The sequence below is a fragment of the Columba livia genome, chromosome 2 (genome assembly GCF_036013475.1).
Source record: "Columba livia isolate bColLiv1 breed racing homer chromosome 2, bColLiv1.pat.W.v2, whole genome shotgun sequence".
In the NCBI taxonomy this organism is placed as follows: Eukaryota; Metazoa; Chordata; class Aves; order Columbiformes; family Columbidae; genus Columba; species Columba livia.
The window spans coordinates 27268638-27285406 of NC_088603.1; the positions used below are offsets into that span (position 1 = coordinate 27268638).

General features: G+C 42.6%; 1 protein-coding gene across 7 annotated transcripts in view; it reads right to left on the reverse strand.

Annotated features, from left to right (window-relative positions):
- Positions 1-15148, reverse strand: part of SLC25A13 (solute carrier family 25 member 13) — a 98683-nt gene extending 83535 nt beyond the window's left edge. The window contains exons 1-2 of one of the 7 annotated variants that reach the window (XM_065051121.1): positions 15008-15092; positions 12831-12916 (exon numbers count right to left, since the gene is read on the reverse strand). Coding sequence is in view for 4 of the 7 variants with exons in the window: in XM_065051116.1 (XP_064907188.1) it covers positions 12831-12845; positions 15008-15019 (27 nt within the window). In the remaining 3 variants the exon portion in view is untranslated. Of the gene's footprint in view, positions 1-4323; positions 4344-10942; positions 10985-12830; positions 12917-15007 lie in introns of those variants that run through there. The other 6 variants (XM_065051120.1, XM_065051116.1, XM_065051118.1 and 3 more) reach the window with 6 other exon arrangements.
- Positions 15149-16769: the final 1621 nt, after the last annotated feature.

The following is a 16769-nucleotide window of genomic DNA, read 5'->3' on the forward strand; positions in this document are numbered from 1 at the left end:
CAAATGAAATTTACACCACCTCATGGGTATTTTTAAAAAATACCTCCCTCCTGGCTCACCATAGACAGATAGGAAGACAGATGCTAACACTCTGACTTTTCTCTCCCTTTTGCTTCCTTACACCTTTCAGAAATGGAGGCATATCTAAGCATTATGAATGTCAATCTGCTAAAACATATTTGGTGGCTACACCAGCCCAGTTTATAGACTCCCCTTTTGATTCTCCCAGGGTTTGATATGTCAAAATAGTGCTACTGTACAACCAGTACACTGACCATAAGTTCAAGATACAAACTGCCTCACATTCATCTTCCAAATGCAGTCACCCCACTGCTAGCAATTCATCTTCCAGAGCTAAACTTCAGCCTTACATCTGGCAGAATAGTCATCTCACCCAAAGAAGCAAAGGATAGAAAAATTCTCCAGTGTAACAGCAAGATCAAAAGCAGTTCCTGGAGAAAGCACACAATTAGATACCTGTTATCACTCCAAAATTGTCAGGAGGAAGTGGCAGATTATTAGGACAGTATGAATTTTACCTGGCACCCGATGTTATTAGCATAAAATATGTACTTGGACCAGATTAAGCAACAGGTAACCCACAATTAAGGCAGACATGGTTCTCACAAGGTGGTACCTTCAAGAAGTATCATCTCACCAGCTATGCAGAGCACCTGTGAGCTCTGGGAGGGCCATCGCTGAATGCAACACACAAGCTACTGATGAGCCCCTCCAAGGTCCCCATGCTCGTGGTGCTTCAGGTTCCCAGCAGCTCACAGCTCAACACAGACAATCACTCCTGGTTTCACCTGGCTCCAGCCCCCAACACCCAAATGCTCACTCTGCCCCTGGCATGGCACGAAGCAGCTTTCACAGCTTAAATATCAGGTTTTTCTATCAAGACCAGTGACAAATAGATTCAAAACAAGAGATATGATGCAGTCCCACCAGGGAACTTTTTGAGAGTCCTGCACTGTACCTGACACTATGTAGTACACACAGCAACCTACAAAGAAGTGTCCCATGCTTCATCGGATACCTTCATAATCACAGAACCAAGACAAAACAATGGCAGGAACAGACACTTCAGTGTTACAAAAGGTTTCTCCATGATTTTTCTCTCCTGGATGTCAATGTAATGGAATCTATACTGTGACACACAGTCCCAGTGAGTGTGCAGGATTGTTTGCAGAAATAAACAAAAACCTGCTGCCCTTTGAAGAAAGCAAACCTGGAGCAGTGCCATACAGGGGTATCAGAATTATCTGCTCTTAGATAACTACTAATTCTGCAATAAGGAAAAGAGGTATTTTATGGATGTGCAGTCAGTGCCTATGAACTTGTGGAAAAGGTCTGTCTCAAGTTGTTGCTAGAGTAACTTGTTATTTGTGACTTCATGCTTGTACACGAGCAACTAAAAGAAATGTGCTGAAGGAAAGTTCCTATATGTTCCTACATGTCTTGACTAATAATTGCCTGGCAGGAATTATGTAGGAATAACTGACAGGTAAATGTATTTTGTTTTGTTATTCTGTTTTCTTCTTTGAACACACAAGTTCACTTTTGAAGATCCTATTTATAATCAAATCCATCTATTCAACTCTAATCAAAATGCTACATCTCAGCAGCTCAGAGAACTGGGAAGGGTGTGGGAGTGGGCATGAATCCCTATGTGTGCATTGATCGAATCCTACAACCTTAAAAAGAACAAAAGACAACCGCACAATGTAAACAGCATCACACACACAAAGCAAACTTATTAAAGGCTACAAATGAGGAGACTCAAAGAAAATCTTAAGTCCTGTGGTCAGGAACCCTTCCTCACAGCTTACAAAAATAACAGCAGTATTCCAACACATACTTGGGCAAATAATAACACTGTGCTACTTGAAACAGTAAGTAAAAAAAAAAAGGCTGTTTTGTTTTTTCTTTTCTTTTTTGTCTGTACAGCACTCAGCACACTGGAGTTTTGGGTCATGAGGAGCATGCTCTGTAACAGCAGAAAGAGTCACAGTAATTATCCACCTTTCCCACAGAAACATGCTAATCAGCCTCTGACTAGGGAAAATTCAGAGTTTCAAACAACAGAATATCTCTCTCCCTTAAAGATTTTTACCTGTCATCTCAAAATACATATGCCAAAATATGACTTTGTAAACATGCTCTTTTGCCTGCAAGGAACCATGTCACCATTTGTCCACGGGTTTCAGTTTTAAATTATTAGATAATCTCCCTGAAGACTGGGCAATTACAAAGTACAGGCAGTTTAAGATTTTCTTTTACAATTCTTATTTTCAGCATTAACAATAAACAGGTTTTTGGTGCCTAAATATTAGCAGATTACAAAGTTGCCAAAGGCCACTGTAGGTGTATGACCTTCATTCCTGTTAAGCACCAGAAAGTTGAAGCTGTCAAAGAGAGTACTTGGAAATAATTTGCAGTTTTACATGGGAACATCAAATAGTCCAGTGAAGACCTAAAGCGTTTATGTAACGCAGTGACTGTGGTACTAAAGGTTCATCTGCCAGTGACTTGCCACAACTCAGGCAAAATTGTTAAGGGGTTCACAATAACTCTCCACAATTTTAAGAGCTGTAAGATACCTGACAACAATCACTAAAAACTTCTCATCTCTGCAGAAACATTTCCAGCATTTTAATACATTTTAATTAGAAACTATTCTGATTTTAGTTTGAATAATTTTTGCTTATCTGTGAGCTTATTTTATTACATACATTTGCATAAAGCAATAACTGTTTCCTTAAAACATTAAATTTACTTCTGCTACATAGGCCTCATAATATTTTTATGAGATCATTTGGTTGCAGTGGAAATGGTTATGATGTCAAATTAAGCATTCTGATTTAAAGATAGCAATTTTTAAAAAATTACTTTTAGGCAGGCATGTTTAACAGAGAGGAAATTAAATCATATTTATTTGCCAAGAAATGCATTTCGATTTTCTTTGAGGCACTGCAATTAAACTAAAATCTAAAAATGCCAGATTAATCAAACATGGAGCACAGTTTAAGACACTGTAGAAATTCTAGCACAATTCTTTCACTGTCTCATTAACCAGCAGTTCTTACATCTCATCCCTTGGACACTTGGGTTGATGCCAGCACCCTGACATCAGCCGATGAACTCGGAGCACTGTGTCTGCTGCCCCACACTATGCTACTGGTACCACCTGACAACGCGGCTCCCTTTTTGTCATCAACTGTCAAAAACGAAGTAAAATTCCAAAAACTTCTTTCTGACCAGTCGATCCACCCGTTTGAAATGCTAAATATTAATGTTTTGCCTCATGAAAACGCTGGGTGATCAGTCAGTGGTTACTGTTCACAGCTTTCTCAACCTGTGCCAGCCTTCAGACAGTGAACACAAAAGCCAGGAGAGCTCACACTAGTTTTCTTTATATATCCCTTTGCCTAATGAAGCTGTGGGTCACATATAACACAAAATACCCCCATGCTTTCAAAGCCACAGAGAATTGTGGACGCATATTCTGTATAAAAATTTCTAAACACACTGAAGGAAAATAGTGTATTTGACAGAGTCTTTTTGTGCATACTTTGCCAAGCTCTTTCAATAATTTTCAAAAGTTCAGTGTCCTCTTTCCCTTCCTGCCCATTCAGAAAAAAAAAAAAAGGGAAAAAGTTCATTCAGTTCATTCAGTATCCTTGTCAATGGCACACAGAATAAGGAACTATTAAGTGTTGTTTTAATTATACAGTGTTTCATTTGAATGTTTACACACTTGAGAGTTAAGTACCCTGGTCTGGGCTATTCTCATAACCAAGATACGAATCTACAGGTTACATGTGATGGAACACCAAAAGGAAACTGCAAGAGGCTTACAGTCAGTACCATTTTCCTTACTGTGAGAAGCCCAAAACTCTGGTAGTACAATGGTTATAATGCTGAAAAGACTGAACCCACCATTTCATATCAGTCAGTCTTGAGAGAAAAGATGCAGATCAAATAACTGATTTGGGTGTGTGAACGGAGTAAAAGCAATTGTAGAAAGTTTGTTGTTGCCATGTTTTTCTTCCTTTTGAGCAGCATCAACATGGGACTAATTCATGATCTCTACAAAGTAGTTTCCAGTTAGACTGACACACAATGGCAAGCAGCGTTAGACAGGTGAAGTGACAGGAAGGAGGAAGGCTGACTTGATGTCAGTGACAAAAACTATTTTAATGGAAATGTGAAATTATTCAAAAATTTCTTCCCCTAAACACGTGAAGATTTCTCTAGTCAGATTCAGACTGCACAATGGGCTGAGAGCAGGAATCAACCAGACACAGTATTTTTACATACCATGTTTTTTCTAATGGCTTTTCATACTCGATGCCTCACTTAAAGGTTTCTTCTGCCAAAGATCTGTTAAATCAGTGATGTTCCATCAAACAGTAGTTGTCAAACATGATAAAGACCTACAATAATAAAATACGTGACCAAGAGGTTTTAGTAGCCAAGGATTCAGGGAAGAGTCGTGTTTCCAAGGCACATAATAATGAACAGCATGACGTTTGTTCAGTAACACTAATTTTCAGACCTCTTTTCTTCTATCCTAAGATCAGATCTATGTATCAGGTAATCCGATGGCTGGATCTGACAGGAAAGTCACGTTACAAAGGACAGATGAAAATGCTCAACTGCTACTGCAGAACACACCTTTCAATTAAACCCTTTAAATAGGGAGCCTCCCACCCTGTTGCAGATACAGGACAAATTCCAAGTCTCTCTCCTGCACCATAATATCACACACCAGAACGGAGACTCGACTAAGAAGCTGTAGTGGGCACCTGGCAGAACTTCAGGAAAAAAAAGGCAAAGCAACACCACAAACACACAAAAGTAGAAAGAAGCATTAAGGCAGATCTCATTTCTCAGTGTAGGAAACCATGTGCGGACATTTGAACACAGACCTCCAAACCAGAGTTGTGCGCACAGACACAGAATCTTTGTGTCATGATCCTGCTGATGGCGTTTTATGTTTTGGAGATGTTGCCTGCATTTTGATTAACATCTATCAGTCTTTGATGAAAGATGTAGTCAAATGCTGCTCAAGCTACTCCAACACTGAATAATTTCCTTGAAAACTATTCTAATTTACTGTTTTACTTCCATGAAGTAGGCACATTTGCTAACTTCCCAGAAAAAAACATGCATTGACTGAGGCAAAAATCAAAAACCCCAAATAAGATATGGTTCTATTGGCTTAGAGAGTTCAGGGAAGCTGAGATAAGAAACAAAAATGTAAATATTAAGACAATTAGATTTTCTTCCTCCTACTGCCTGGATGATTGTTATTCGGCTCAGGACCATCCTTGTGAAAGGATCCCCTGTAGACTAAGTGCACTTTTAGGAAGTACGCAAAAACCATCAGGAAGAAGGCAGAAAGATGTGTGCCTTTCTATGACTCCATACGCTGAAATGTACAGATGTTTTTCCCAGCACACAACATCAGAAAGAAAACCAAAGAACAGAGAGTGCTAGTTGTCGTTTTCTCCTCACCTCCTTGCAAAGCCAGCACTGAAAAGACTCTAACCTGCCAAGGAATCTTCTTTGAACCTTCCATTTCCTGATAAGTTTAAACTTATCCTCTCAGAGAGAAATGAAGCTCAGCTCCAGGAAAGAACATTTGTAAATTTTCAGTGAATAAAGATCAGGTAGCATTCCCTTACAGAAACTGAATTATGTAAAAAGATAAATACAAAATTGTGCATGAAGCTGGAAGAACCTGTGGTCAATAGCATTTTACACAACAATCAGAATTCCAGTAAATCAGTTTCCATTACAAAGAAAATACCAACAAGATTACGATGTCACAAATGTGGAGCGAGAAAGAATAAACTCTATTGGGGAAATAACAAGTGGAATTTAAATACATCAGTAACTTGTCCTTTTTTCTGAAGTTTTCAGTTTAAGAAAAATTGGTTCAACTATATCAGAAGTATTCAGACTTTGATCACCTACACTTCATTCCCTCTGGAGTTCCAGAGCTGTTCAGAAATGTTACATTTTAAATTTGCTCAACAGCTGTTTAGCTCAAAAGCCAAGGTTTTAATACTCCAGAACACTAATTACATAAAGGCATCTGAAAGAGGGGTGAAAAAAGGTCTGCTTCTACCTATTCATAAAGCTGGCTAATAACTATGGTCATCTAGCTACATACCACCTTCTTCCATATTCTAGCTTTGGAATTAAGGTTGCTCTTTGCAATTCTTCAATTGCCCTAATCATCAAGGACATAAAAATCATAGTTGTAAAAAGCCCATACAATACTCTTCTGATAGGTCCCCATAATTTCAAAATAGCCTTTAAAAGGCTTGAAATTTTTATACTGATGAGAATTTTTTTTAAAACTAGACTTTAAGAATTTGATATCTTTTCTTCACATGGAACTGATTTACAGTGGGACCTGAAGACTGGAAAAAAAATTAAAGAGCACATGCTAATACCCTTCAAGTAAAAGTATTTTTGTAATATTTCTGTTTTGAACAGAAGACATAAGCAAGTTCCAGCTATATAATTTGTGGGCTAATCTCAATGTAACCTAATGATAATTCTACAAGTAACTCCATCTCTAGGATTATCATTGTTGCCTTACCAAAACTTAAGACCTTAACAAATCAAGTTAATTCTCTATTCTGTCAGCTTTTAGAAAATAAGATACACTGGTCAAAAAGCATTTAATGTGCTTTTAAAAGGTCAGTTTTTAAAAGACCCTTCAGTTTACAACATATCATTAACCAATCACCTTCCTGATCAGTCTGTTTTGCTGTCAGACATGCCTGTCCCAGATACCCAAGAGAGGTGCTGCAGCAGTACATTTTTATCTGCTTTCTGTGAAGCATTGCACTTCACAAAAACATGTGATCCTACATGTCTGAATAAAGACACGTCTGTGAGTTTTTCTCTCTATTACATCAAACTTAATTAATCTAGCATTATGCGATACAATGCAGTGTTAACATCTTTTTTCACTATTTGCACCTATTTTTAATCAAAGAGAAATCATAATAATTCAAATATGGCTGGCAAGTCTTCACCTGTGGTAAATTGCCACCTCCTCAACTCCCACAGCAAACACCATAGTGTAACTACACCCTACCTAAAACTAAATGAATCTCGAACTGATGGCAAGCCCAAGATCCGCCAGAAACCCTATACCTAAAATCAGTAAACTCAAGTGCTTAAGAAGGAATGCAAACTGTCAGGCATCAGAAAGGATGCTGTGGGGACAAAAACACTATCACACAGACAGGAGATGTGGAGAGTAAAGAAAATGTGTCACTTAAGAATGGCAACATATTTTAGAATAACTAAAGCAATCGCAAGTTGCAGCAGTACTATTTATTACAATACACTCAAACTGGATAAGATTTTCAAATATGATATGATGTGATATCTGGGGTTAAGGAAAAAAAAAAAATTACTCCCATAAAAGGTTCGAGGTGCCTGTTCCCAGGGGGATACAAACTTCCTTCCAGCTCTGGTCAAAAGCCTTTGAGATTGGGTCTGAATGGATGAACAAAGCACCAGCGTTATTTCTGCTACCATGGACTGGCTGGTAGGGAGCAAGACTGAGGTGATGTCGAGGTCATAGTCAAAAAGGCAACAGGAACCTAAAACATAAATGCATGAAACCTCTTTGTAGCTAGGTTTTTCAGTTTGTCCTTTATACATTTTAATATGAATAACTCATAAAATGCCATAGTGCATAACAATTCACATGTGTATCAATAATTTTAAAACTACCCATCTAAGACTAAAACCAAGAGGACTATTGCACCGCATACAATGTTCCATCATATTCACCATTAAGGTCACTGCTGTTTACTCTCCCACATTTCTAAAGGGAGAAAAATGCCTCAGAGAGTTAGGATTTCACCAGCTGCTTGACTCCTGCAGGCCAAGACTGCAGCCATCCTCTGCATGTGGCGCTGAGCTAGAACTGATCAGCACTGCTTGAAAACCACGTAGAGAACAGCTACACTAATCAAGGCACATACAACCGTCAACTTGCCTAAAACAACACGCTCCTTAGACAGCAGAGTCAGTTCATGTTTGAATACATAAATATGCCAATCAAAGACACATATTAAAAACAAACAAACACACACTAAACCATTTGCAAGGGCAGTCTGATTTTTTATTTCTGCTTCCACGGAAAAATACACATCAAAGTTTTCCTTTAAAAAATGTTCCTATCAGTCCAGTTACTGGCCTATATAGAGAAAATGGGACAAAAGACTTTCAAAGAGCTTAGGATAAATATTTAAAAGGAAAATGGTGACAAAACTTTCTTGGTGTTTCAGTTCCATTTTTTTACTTTCCCTCTTCTGAACATTTAAACTGTTGCCCACTGGCATTTCAATAACTAGTGGGTGCATTAGTTGACCGATTAGTTCTATGACAATGTCACAATTTTGCCCATGCAAAAATTACAGTTATATCCCCATGGCTATGTTCATGCACCATGCCTCTCACATTTAAGGAAAAAACCCTAGCACCTCTATGATTATCCCATCATGAGCCAAGCATGAAGGGCTGTCAGGGAATGAACCGCCTGATCTGCAGAAAACAGCATAGACCTAATTTTGGTGAAAAAAAACTCCATCTCATTTCTCCACTGAGCAGTGGAAACTGCAAAAAATATCTGTAAATGCAAGGCAGTACATAGTCCTATGGTTGTCATACAAGGCACAACCCTTCACTGGTTGCCAGCTTAAGGTATTTCTGTGCTCAATGCTACATTACAGCATGCCATCCAGGTACGTTTATGGAGCTCTGCTGTGAACCATATTAGGAAACTGATCCGATTGAAAGCTAACAATAACAACAAAAATCTATCTATCTATATATATATATAAAGCTGTACTGCTTTTTGCCAGTCAGTTACCCATTCTATTTCACACTGTCACCATTACATTACCCTAGTATTGCTACTGAATGTTTAGTATTAGCCAAGCTGAATCACAGCTCCATGGCTACCACTGGCTTTTAAAAAACACAGTGACCTGGTGGTTCAGGAAACAAAGAGGTACCTCTCCACACCAACCCAACCCACAGAGAGCTACAGTGAGTTCAGCCCTGGCATCAAGGCATGGAGACAATCAGCCCAGTATCAGGAAGGCAAAACAGGCAAAGAACCTGTCCCAGAGGCCTGGTCTAGCCTAACCTAGGACTCCAAAAAAGTACCAGTAACTTCTCAAAATGATGGAAGTAGTGATGATACCAAGATTTAAAAATTAATTTTAAAAGGTTTGGCTGTCTGGGCACAAGTCTGCCAATATCGGTGTGCTCTCTAGAAATAAAACCTGTGTGTATTTGCAAACTCGATTTTGCTCAGCCTCTGAGGGTCAGATCAATTAGCACCCTCCTCTACCTAAGTCACAGCATGATGCAAAAACCAATCCACTTACGAGCAGAAAGGCACACGCGATTTAAGGTATTCGGGATTCCAGAAGTTCCACCAAGGTGCACATCCAGAACTGCCACAGCCATGGCAGAGCACGTACAAACACTTCAGACACACTGACCAGGCATCCCTCCTCCAGCCCAATAACCATGCGTGCAACATGTCTAACGTGCCTTGGCGGAAAAGTACTAAGCATTAAGCACAGCAGCCATCCCAAACTGTGGCAGGTGGAGGTATCATTCATGCAAAATGCATAAACACTACTGGCAACAGAGAACCCAAATCTCTCCCCTCCCTGCTGGGTGTTCTAACTGCTACCTACTAAATTGGGTTCTGGTCACTCTTCTTTTCCCTCAGCCCTTGTGTTGCTAACTACACAGTGTCCCTGTCCAAAACCGAGATGCAAGCCTTGCTGTTCAAAGATCCTCCTGGGACACCCTTATCTTTTCATTTCTCACTGACTGACTCAGATGCTCCCACACTGACTGTTGTGGTAGCTGTTCCTTGACACCTCAGACAGGCTTCCTCATTCTACTTCCAAAGCCACGTGGACAAAAGTTAGACATGAAAATGTTGACCTAAAGAACACCAAACTCTTCTTAGCCTAAATTCCAGGCTCTGATTTTCACATGGCTAAGAGTAAGCTCCTCTTCGAGGAGACCCAAGGAATGACCTTACTGGTCAGCACAGAAACAGTTCTTGCAGGCTGCCTAGGCATGCAAGATATCGCAAGCATATGAATCCAGCAGCTGAGGTTAGGGACCTCAAATATCCAACAAGAGGAATTTGATCAGGCTTGTGACAAGTTCTATTTCTTCTGTTTCTTTCTCTAAATGTGTGTACTCTCGTGTACAGGCATTCACTTCTTCACTCTCTCTCCAATGTTTCTTTTTTTCCCCTCTTCAGAGAAAAAGAAAAATGCCAACAACCCACTCCTTATGAGCAATTTAATCCTTTAACATATTGGATTTTGTGCAGGCCAAGTAACATTTTTGGTAAAGAATATAATTGCAATTGCACATTTCTAAGGTATTATAAATAGCATGAAATTATTTTAAAATGTTATGAAAAATGCATTTGCAGTGTTCCTTTAAGTGTTTTAACAAAGCTTCAGTTGAAATTGCTTTATTCCAAAGCAATCGAAGATATAGTATTTTTATAAGGACCTCTTTTATCTCCGTGTAAATGACTGAGATACAGATACCTTCCAGAAAGAGAATGCCCCAGAAAATATGCAATCTTACTAGCTGTAGTTATCTAGCACCATAAAACACCAACTGCTGTGTTTCTGAATACTGTGTTGTAGCCGAAGCAAAACAGCACGATAAGCAGAGTCACAGTAGTACCCAGAGCCCTTACACAAGTTTAGGTTTGATGTCACACAAACATACAGGCTCTATGCAGTGTGGCAAAGCCATTCTGTAGCCAAAGCAGCAGACCAAAAGCAAAATGAAGCTAAAATTAAGCAGCACGCCCATGCCATTTTCCAGGAAATACAGTATCACATACCTCCTTGTCATACTCCTTGGACAACATAGATAAATAAAATAGATATTGGCCTAAACAAGCTGGTCAGAAGACACATTGTTATCATTCAGGGCTGTAAGCTTGTCTGTATTACAGTATCAGGAAAATCACCTTTAAAGAATCATTTGAAGCACAACTGGAAGAATTCTAACCTCTTGGGACACAAAGCTGCATAGAAAGAGGAATTCATTTCCCAATGTGATAAGAACCAGATAACTTCAAATACTTTTCGGCAGACATCACAACAGACGAGAAGCACGTAAGGATGTACACTTAACTGTTTGGTCCAGTAACACTCTTCAAGGGCTATACATGAAGCGAGGTCACCCTGCAGTTCCTCTTAGAGGGACATCATAATGGAAAACAGCAAGTTTCAAAAACTTGTTAATACCACTGGCAGTTGCAACATGCAATCCCATCAGTACCTCTCTTAACATATTAAAGGCATAAATCAACCCCTTTCAGCACCTGCTGTCACCCCCACTTTCCTCTCGGTCGATGGGGTGGGTGGAATAGCAGTACAACGACACAAATAAACTCAGTTAAGACAAAACCCTCAGTGTAATAAAGCTCCTTTTCGGGGTAACTCAGTGTTCACTGCAGAAGAGAGCTGCATGGACTTTTTCCACAAGAAGGTCGCTCTGTTGAGTGCCTTCCCTGCGATCATCCTTGCCCGTGGGCCCCATAACTTGCTGTGCACCTTGTGGGAGCAGGACTCAAGGCAGTCCTCCTAAGGGTCAATGTCATAAGCAAAGACTTATGCAGTAAAAGAAACCAAATGAAAGTAAACACATGAACAATGGCAGGGAACGGGAGTAAACTATTTGCTTTCTCCTCTCTTACTGTCACAGTTACCATGCATGCTACTTTGTACTCAGAAAAAAGGTTTGAAATTACCAGCACTGATACAAATTCAGCATCCTGTTATCAGGCAAATTCTGGTCTCTTAAGAAGTCAATGCAGTAATAAGTCATAAGCAGCACAAATACATGTTGTTTTTTGGTTTTTTTTTTCTGAAGGGGTAAATGGAAAGAACAGTCTCACGATACATAAGTTGTTTCAGAATTTACACACTTAGGCACAGTTCCAAAATGTAACTACACATCAGCGAGCCCCGCTGGGCATTCACACACGTGCAATAGGACTTTCCACATGGATCTTACTACTTATCTTTAGAAGTACCTGGCTAAAGGGCAAAAAAAACATTGTGACTGCATTGTTAAACACTTGAAGAAATAAACCATGACACACTGTAAAAAATGTCATTGTTGCTCTGTACATCCATTGCCATAAAGACTTTCCACACAGCCTGTTTTCTATGCAATTCAGAAAAAGCCAGTACCTATGATGGTAATTTAGTTACCAATGGGGTAAAAATCTCCTGGAATATCTCAGCTGCAGTTTTTACTAGCAAATTGCACAAATACAATTTACAGTGCAGTTTTCACAAAACACTTCCAGAAAATATTTTCAAAGATTAAGAAAACACACTGATGTGCAATATACAATTTATACAATGTTTTAAACAGTGTAAAACACTGAGTAACATACAATGAGGAAAAGTAAATGGCACTGTAATGGACATAAAAGATTCCATGCATAAAAAGCTTTGCCCACTTCTCGATACCTGAGTGCTTAACTATGCAGCCTTAACAGTATCCCGTTCAGGTTTTCTTTCTGACAGACTGAATTCCTAGAGTCTGCTTAAAAGGTCAACATTTGAAATCTTGCAAGCGACGAACAATTACATTCACTCCAAAAGACTCATATGCCTTAAAAGGGTATAATTAAAAAATTAAAGGAAGCAGTCATGCAGGACACTGGCAAGGAAAAGGTGCCGAAGAGATTTTAGAAAAATCATTCAACTCACCAGTCCATTGTTTGGCTGAGGTGAAAAAGGCAAACATTACTGAGATGCATCAGTGAGGAAGTTAGAACACAAATCAAGGCCCGTGCCTGCAAGTACATGTGAATAACTTCAGGCCCAGAAGTTCTTTGTGTGGCAAAGTTATTCATATGTGTGCTTGCAGAACCTGAGCTCAGACATCACCATGAGAGTACAAAACACTACCTACATTTTGTCACTGACTTCAACAAAAATAGAAATTCATCTGTGTTTAACAGCAACCATGAAGAAGATAAAAGCCCTTTAAGTCTCACAAGGTAACTTAATAATTAATCCATTCTAGCTGCTCCTAGTTCTACTTTTTTTTTTTTTAAACATAAGTCTCTCAAAACACATTCAAGCCTACAACCAGCTTTCCTCAGAAGCTACATGAGGGCTGTAAACCCTGCAGTACAAAGACCTGTATCTCTGTCTTGCAATGCACCAAGGATGCTAATGACACTAGCAACAAGCCATTGTTCTTTTTATCAGGTATCAGCCAAGACTGATGTAATCAGAAATATACAATATTCATTTCAGTTTCTCCTTATGTATTGAGTCTTTCCAACACATGCTTGCATATTTTGGTGATCTGAATTGTGTAAAAAAACAAGGCAAAAGAAAAAGGACACCATGCAATTGTGTAGCATGGAGCACACGTGCCTGATTAGACACACACTAACTATATACATAACATTTTTTAAGTATATGTGACTAGTTGGGATTCAAACAGACCACACATTAAGAACTAATGCTTGGAGAGGAAAAGATAAGTAAATGGAAGACTTTTAACACCAATAGTCTGGTAAGATGTAAATGCTATGCTGTGTGTACGGACCAGCGGGCAATTAAAAAAAAAAAGAAAAGCTTGACAGGACAGCTAAGATTTATAGGTAATAAACATAACATTTGGGGATGACAGTTTCATGTATCCCAGCAGAGGAATCATATGTTGCCCAGTCAATTACAAGAGCACGCATTTCAGCTAACCTAAGTTCTTAGTGAGGAAAGTGTTGATGGGAGCAGCTCTGTCATGGACTCAAATAACAGCATTCAAATCTGGCCAAACTGAGCACATGTGCTGCCCAATGTTTTTTTTTTTTAAAGTCTCAGTATTCATAAAGGAAGCTTAATGAACACCTAGTACTAAGTTTTGAAACACCAACACTGAATCTAATTTTATCTGCTATTAGAAGTGGAATACCTGCTTTTTATACGGCCTTGATCCAGCTAATGGCTGATATTTTTCTGGGATGGAAGTGTGTTATTAAGCAATTGATAAAAGTATTTCAATTAATTTACCCTTCTGAAATAGCAGAAAAGCCTAACTGACAGGTATATCAATCTCACAGGAGAGCACTGGGAAATTACAATCAAATGTGAAAACCGCAGGCAAAAACAGGTATATGGAGAAAATGGGATAAAAAGCAAAAAGTGACTACCACGCTAAGGCCTGCAGGCAAGGCAGGGCCAATATCAGTGCCTGCTCTGGGCACAGTGAGCCCCGCAAGGCCCTGACCTGCCAGTTGCTGTCCCAAGGGCCCACTGCATCCCCTCACCATATAACGCGTGTATGTCTATTTGTATGCATCTCTATATTGTGTAAGCGTGCATGCGGCGGGCGCTCACGGAGGCACAGCCAGGCCTACCGGCGCTCGGCGCAGCCGCGGCCGGGCCCGGGCGCGGGTGCCCGGCGGGGCGATGCGCGGGGGCGGCGGGCCGGCCGCTCCGGTGAGGGCCGCACCGGGCGGCGGCGGCGCCGGCACGGCGGGACCAGCCGCCTCTCACCCCGCCGGGCGGCCGCGCGGTGTCACGCAGCTAGTGCATTGCAAGCAGAGGCCAGGCCCGCTCCCCGCGGCTGCCAGGTGGGGATCCCCGCCGCGCCGCCTCCGTGCCCGCCGGCACCGAACCCCGCCAGCCACGGGGCCGCCCCCGCCGCGGGCGCTCGGCGGCCCAGCAGCTCACCCTCCTCCTCCCCCGGGGCCGGCGGCGCGGAGCCGCGAGGAGGAGGCGCCACCCGCCGAGTTTCGCCAAGGACGGGCCCGAGGTCACCGCCGGCAGCCGCCCGCCTCCCGCCGCGGCCCCTTCCCCGCCGCCAACGGCCCCGCTGGCGCAGCCCGCCGCCCGCGCCGCCTCCCCGCCCGCCGCCGGCGGTGACTTACCTTGGCAGCCATGCTGTGCCCGGCGCGGCCACCCCTTCCCCTCCTCCCCTCCCCTCCCTTCCGACCGCGGCAGGCAGCTTCCCCGCCTGCGCACCAGCCCGCCAGCGCCGGCCGTCACCGCTCTCCCAGGCACGGACGGGGCGCTCGGCGCCGCCAGCCCATTGGCTGCACCGCCCGGCCCGGCTGCGGCGCGCGTGATCGCCCGGCCCGGCCCCGCGGGGCTGCGGGGTCCGCGCGGGGCGAGGCGGCGGGAGCAGCGGCCTCTCCCCCGCGAGGAGTCCGGGTTGCCTCCGCTTTTCTCCTCAGTTTATGGCGGGCGGGCCTAGAGCCTCCGAGTCGCCTCGGAGGGACACCGGGCTCCCCGGGGCCCTGCAGCCCCGCCGGCCGCTGGAGGCAGCCCCGGGGGACCGTGTCGCCAATTAGCGACTGGTGCTGTTAACCCGAGGAGATGCCTCCAGCGCGTTCGGAAGGCGGCGGGGCAGGCAGGGAAGGATACTGACACCTTCCTAGCAGCCGTGCTGCTGTTACTTTCCTCAGCAAACCCTCCTCTCCTGCCCAGGGCCGTTTTCTTCCCCTGCTCTTTGAGGATGTTTCATCCAGTAGCCATAACCCCAGGCTTCGTTCTGGGATGTCCCGAAAACGAGCCGTGTTTTCAACCGGGTTTTATTAATGCCGTTTTCGTTCCTAAGTCAGCGTGAATGTGACACGTAAGCCACCCTGCTGGAGTCCGGGGCTGCACCCGGGGTGACCGCAGGTATGGCATGCTCGGCCTCACAGACGTTTGCAGACCGTCTGCAGGCAGCCTGTCTGGGGGCAGTTGGCACCGAACCATTTGGCACGCAGGCCCGTGGCTGCACCCAGGGCTATCGGCAGCCCTGGCTGTGCCTGTGCTGCCTGGCCTGGCAGCTGCTCGCTCCTGGGGGGATTTTAGGCCAGCCTGAGGTTGGTTATGCCGACAGGAACTTCTCAGGTGTGTGTAGCTGAAGACTGGTTATAAGAGTAGCTCAAGGGTGAGGTTTTGTGTTTATAGTGGGCTATCAAGTTAATCATAGCCTTGAGGTGGATCTTCCAACACCTTCCCTAACGTGAGTTTTGTAAAGATACTAGAACAGCAAAGGATCTCAAAGACATCTATTACAGTATAAACCAGAACAATTAACTTTTACATTGTTTTTTATTGTCTTAGAGGGAGACAGTGGAGAAATTACAAGGATTCATACATCTGAAGGAGCTGGGTCTCTTTAGCTTGGAGGAGACTGAGGGGTGACCTCATTAATGTTTACAAATGTGTAAAGGGTGAGTGTCACGAGGATGGAGCCAGGTTCTTCTCGGTGACAACCAATGACAGGACATGGGGAAATGGGTACAAACTGGAATACAGGAGGTTACACTTAAATTTGAGCAGAAACAACTTCTTAGTGAGGGTAACAACACTGGAACAGGCTGCCCAGGGAGGTTGTGGAGTCTCCTACTCTGGAGACATTCAAAACCTGCCTGGACGAATTCCTGTGTAACCTCATCTGTTCCTGCTCCAGCAGGGGAATTGGATTAGATGATCCCTTCCAATCCCTAACATTCTGTGATCTGCACCTGCCCGCTGTAAAACTTTGGAGGATGGCTCTTCTTACATTTGTTTTCAGTCCCATAACTCTCTGTTTTTCAGCAATTTGTACAGTCCTCTCTGTGTCCCTCAGAAGTTTCTTCCATCACCTATGAGGCTCGGCAATGTCTCTACCTCCTTTGCTTCTCAGCAGTCTTCTAG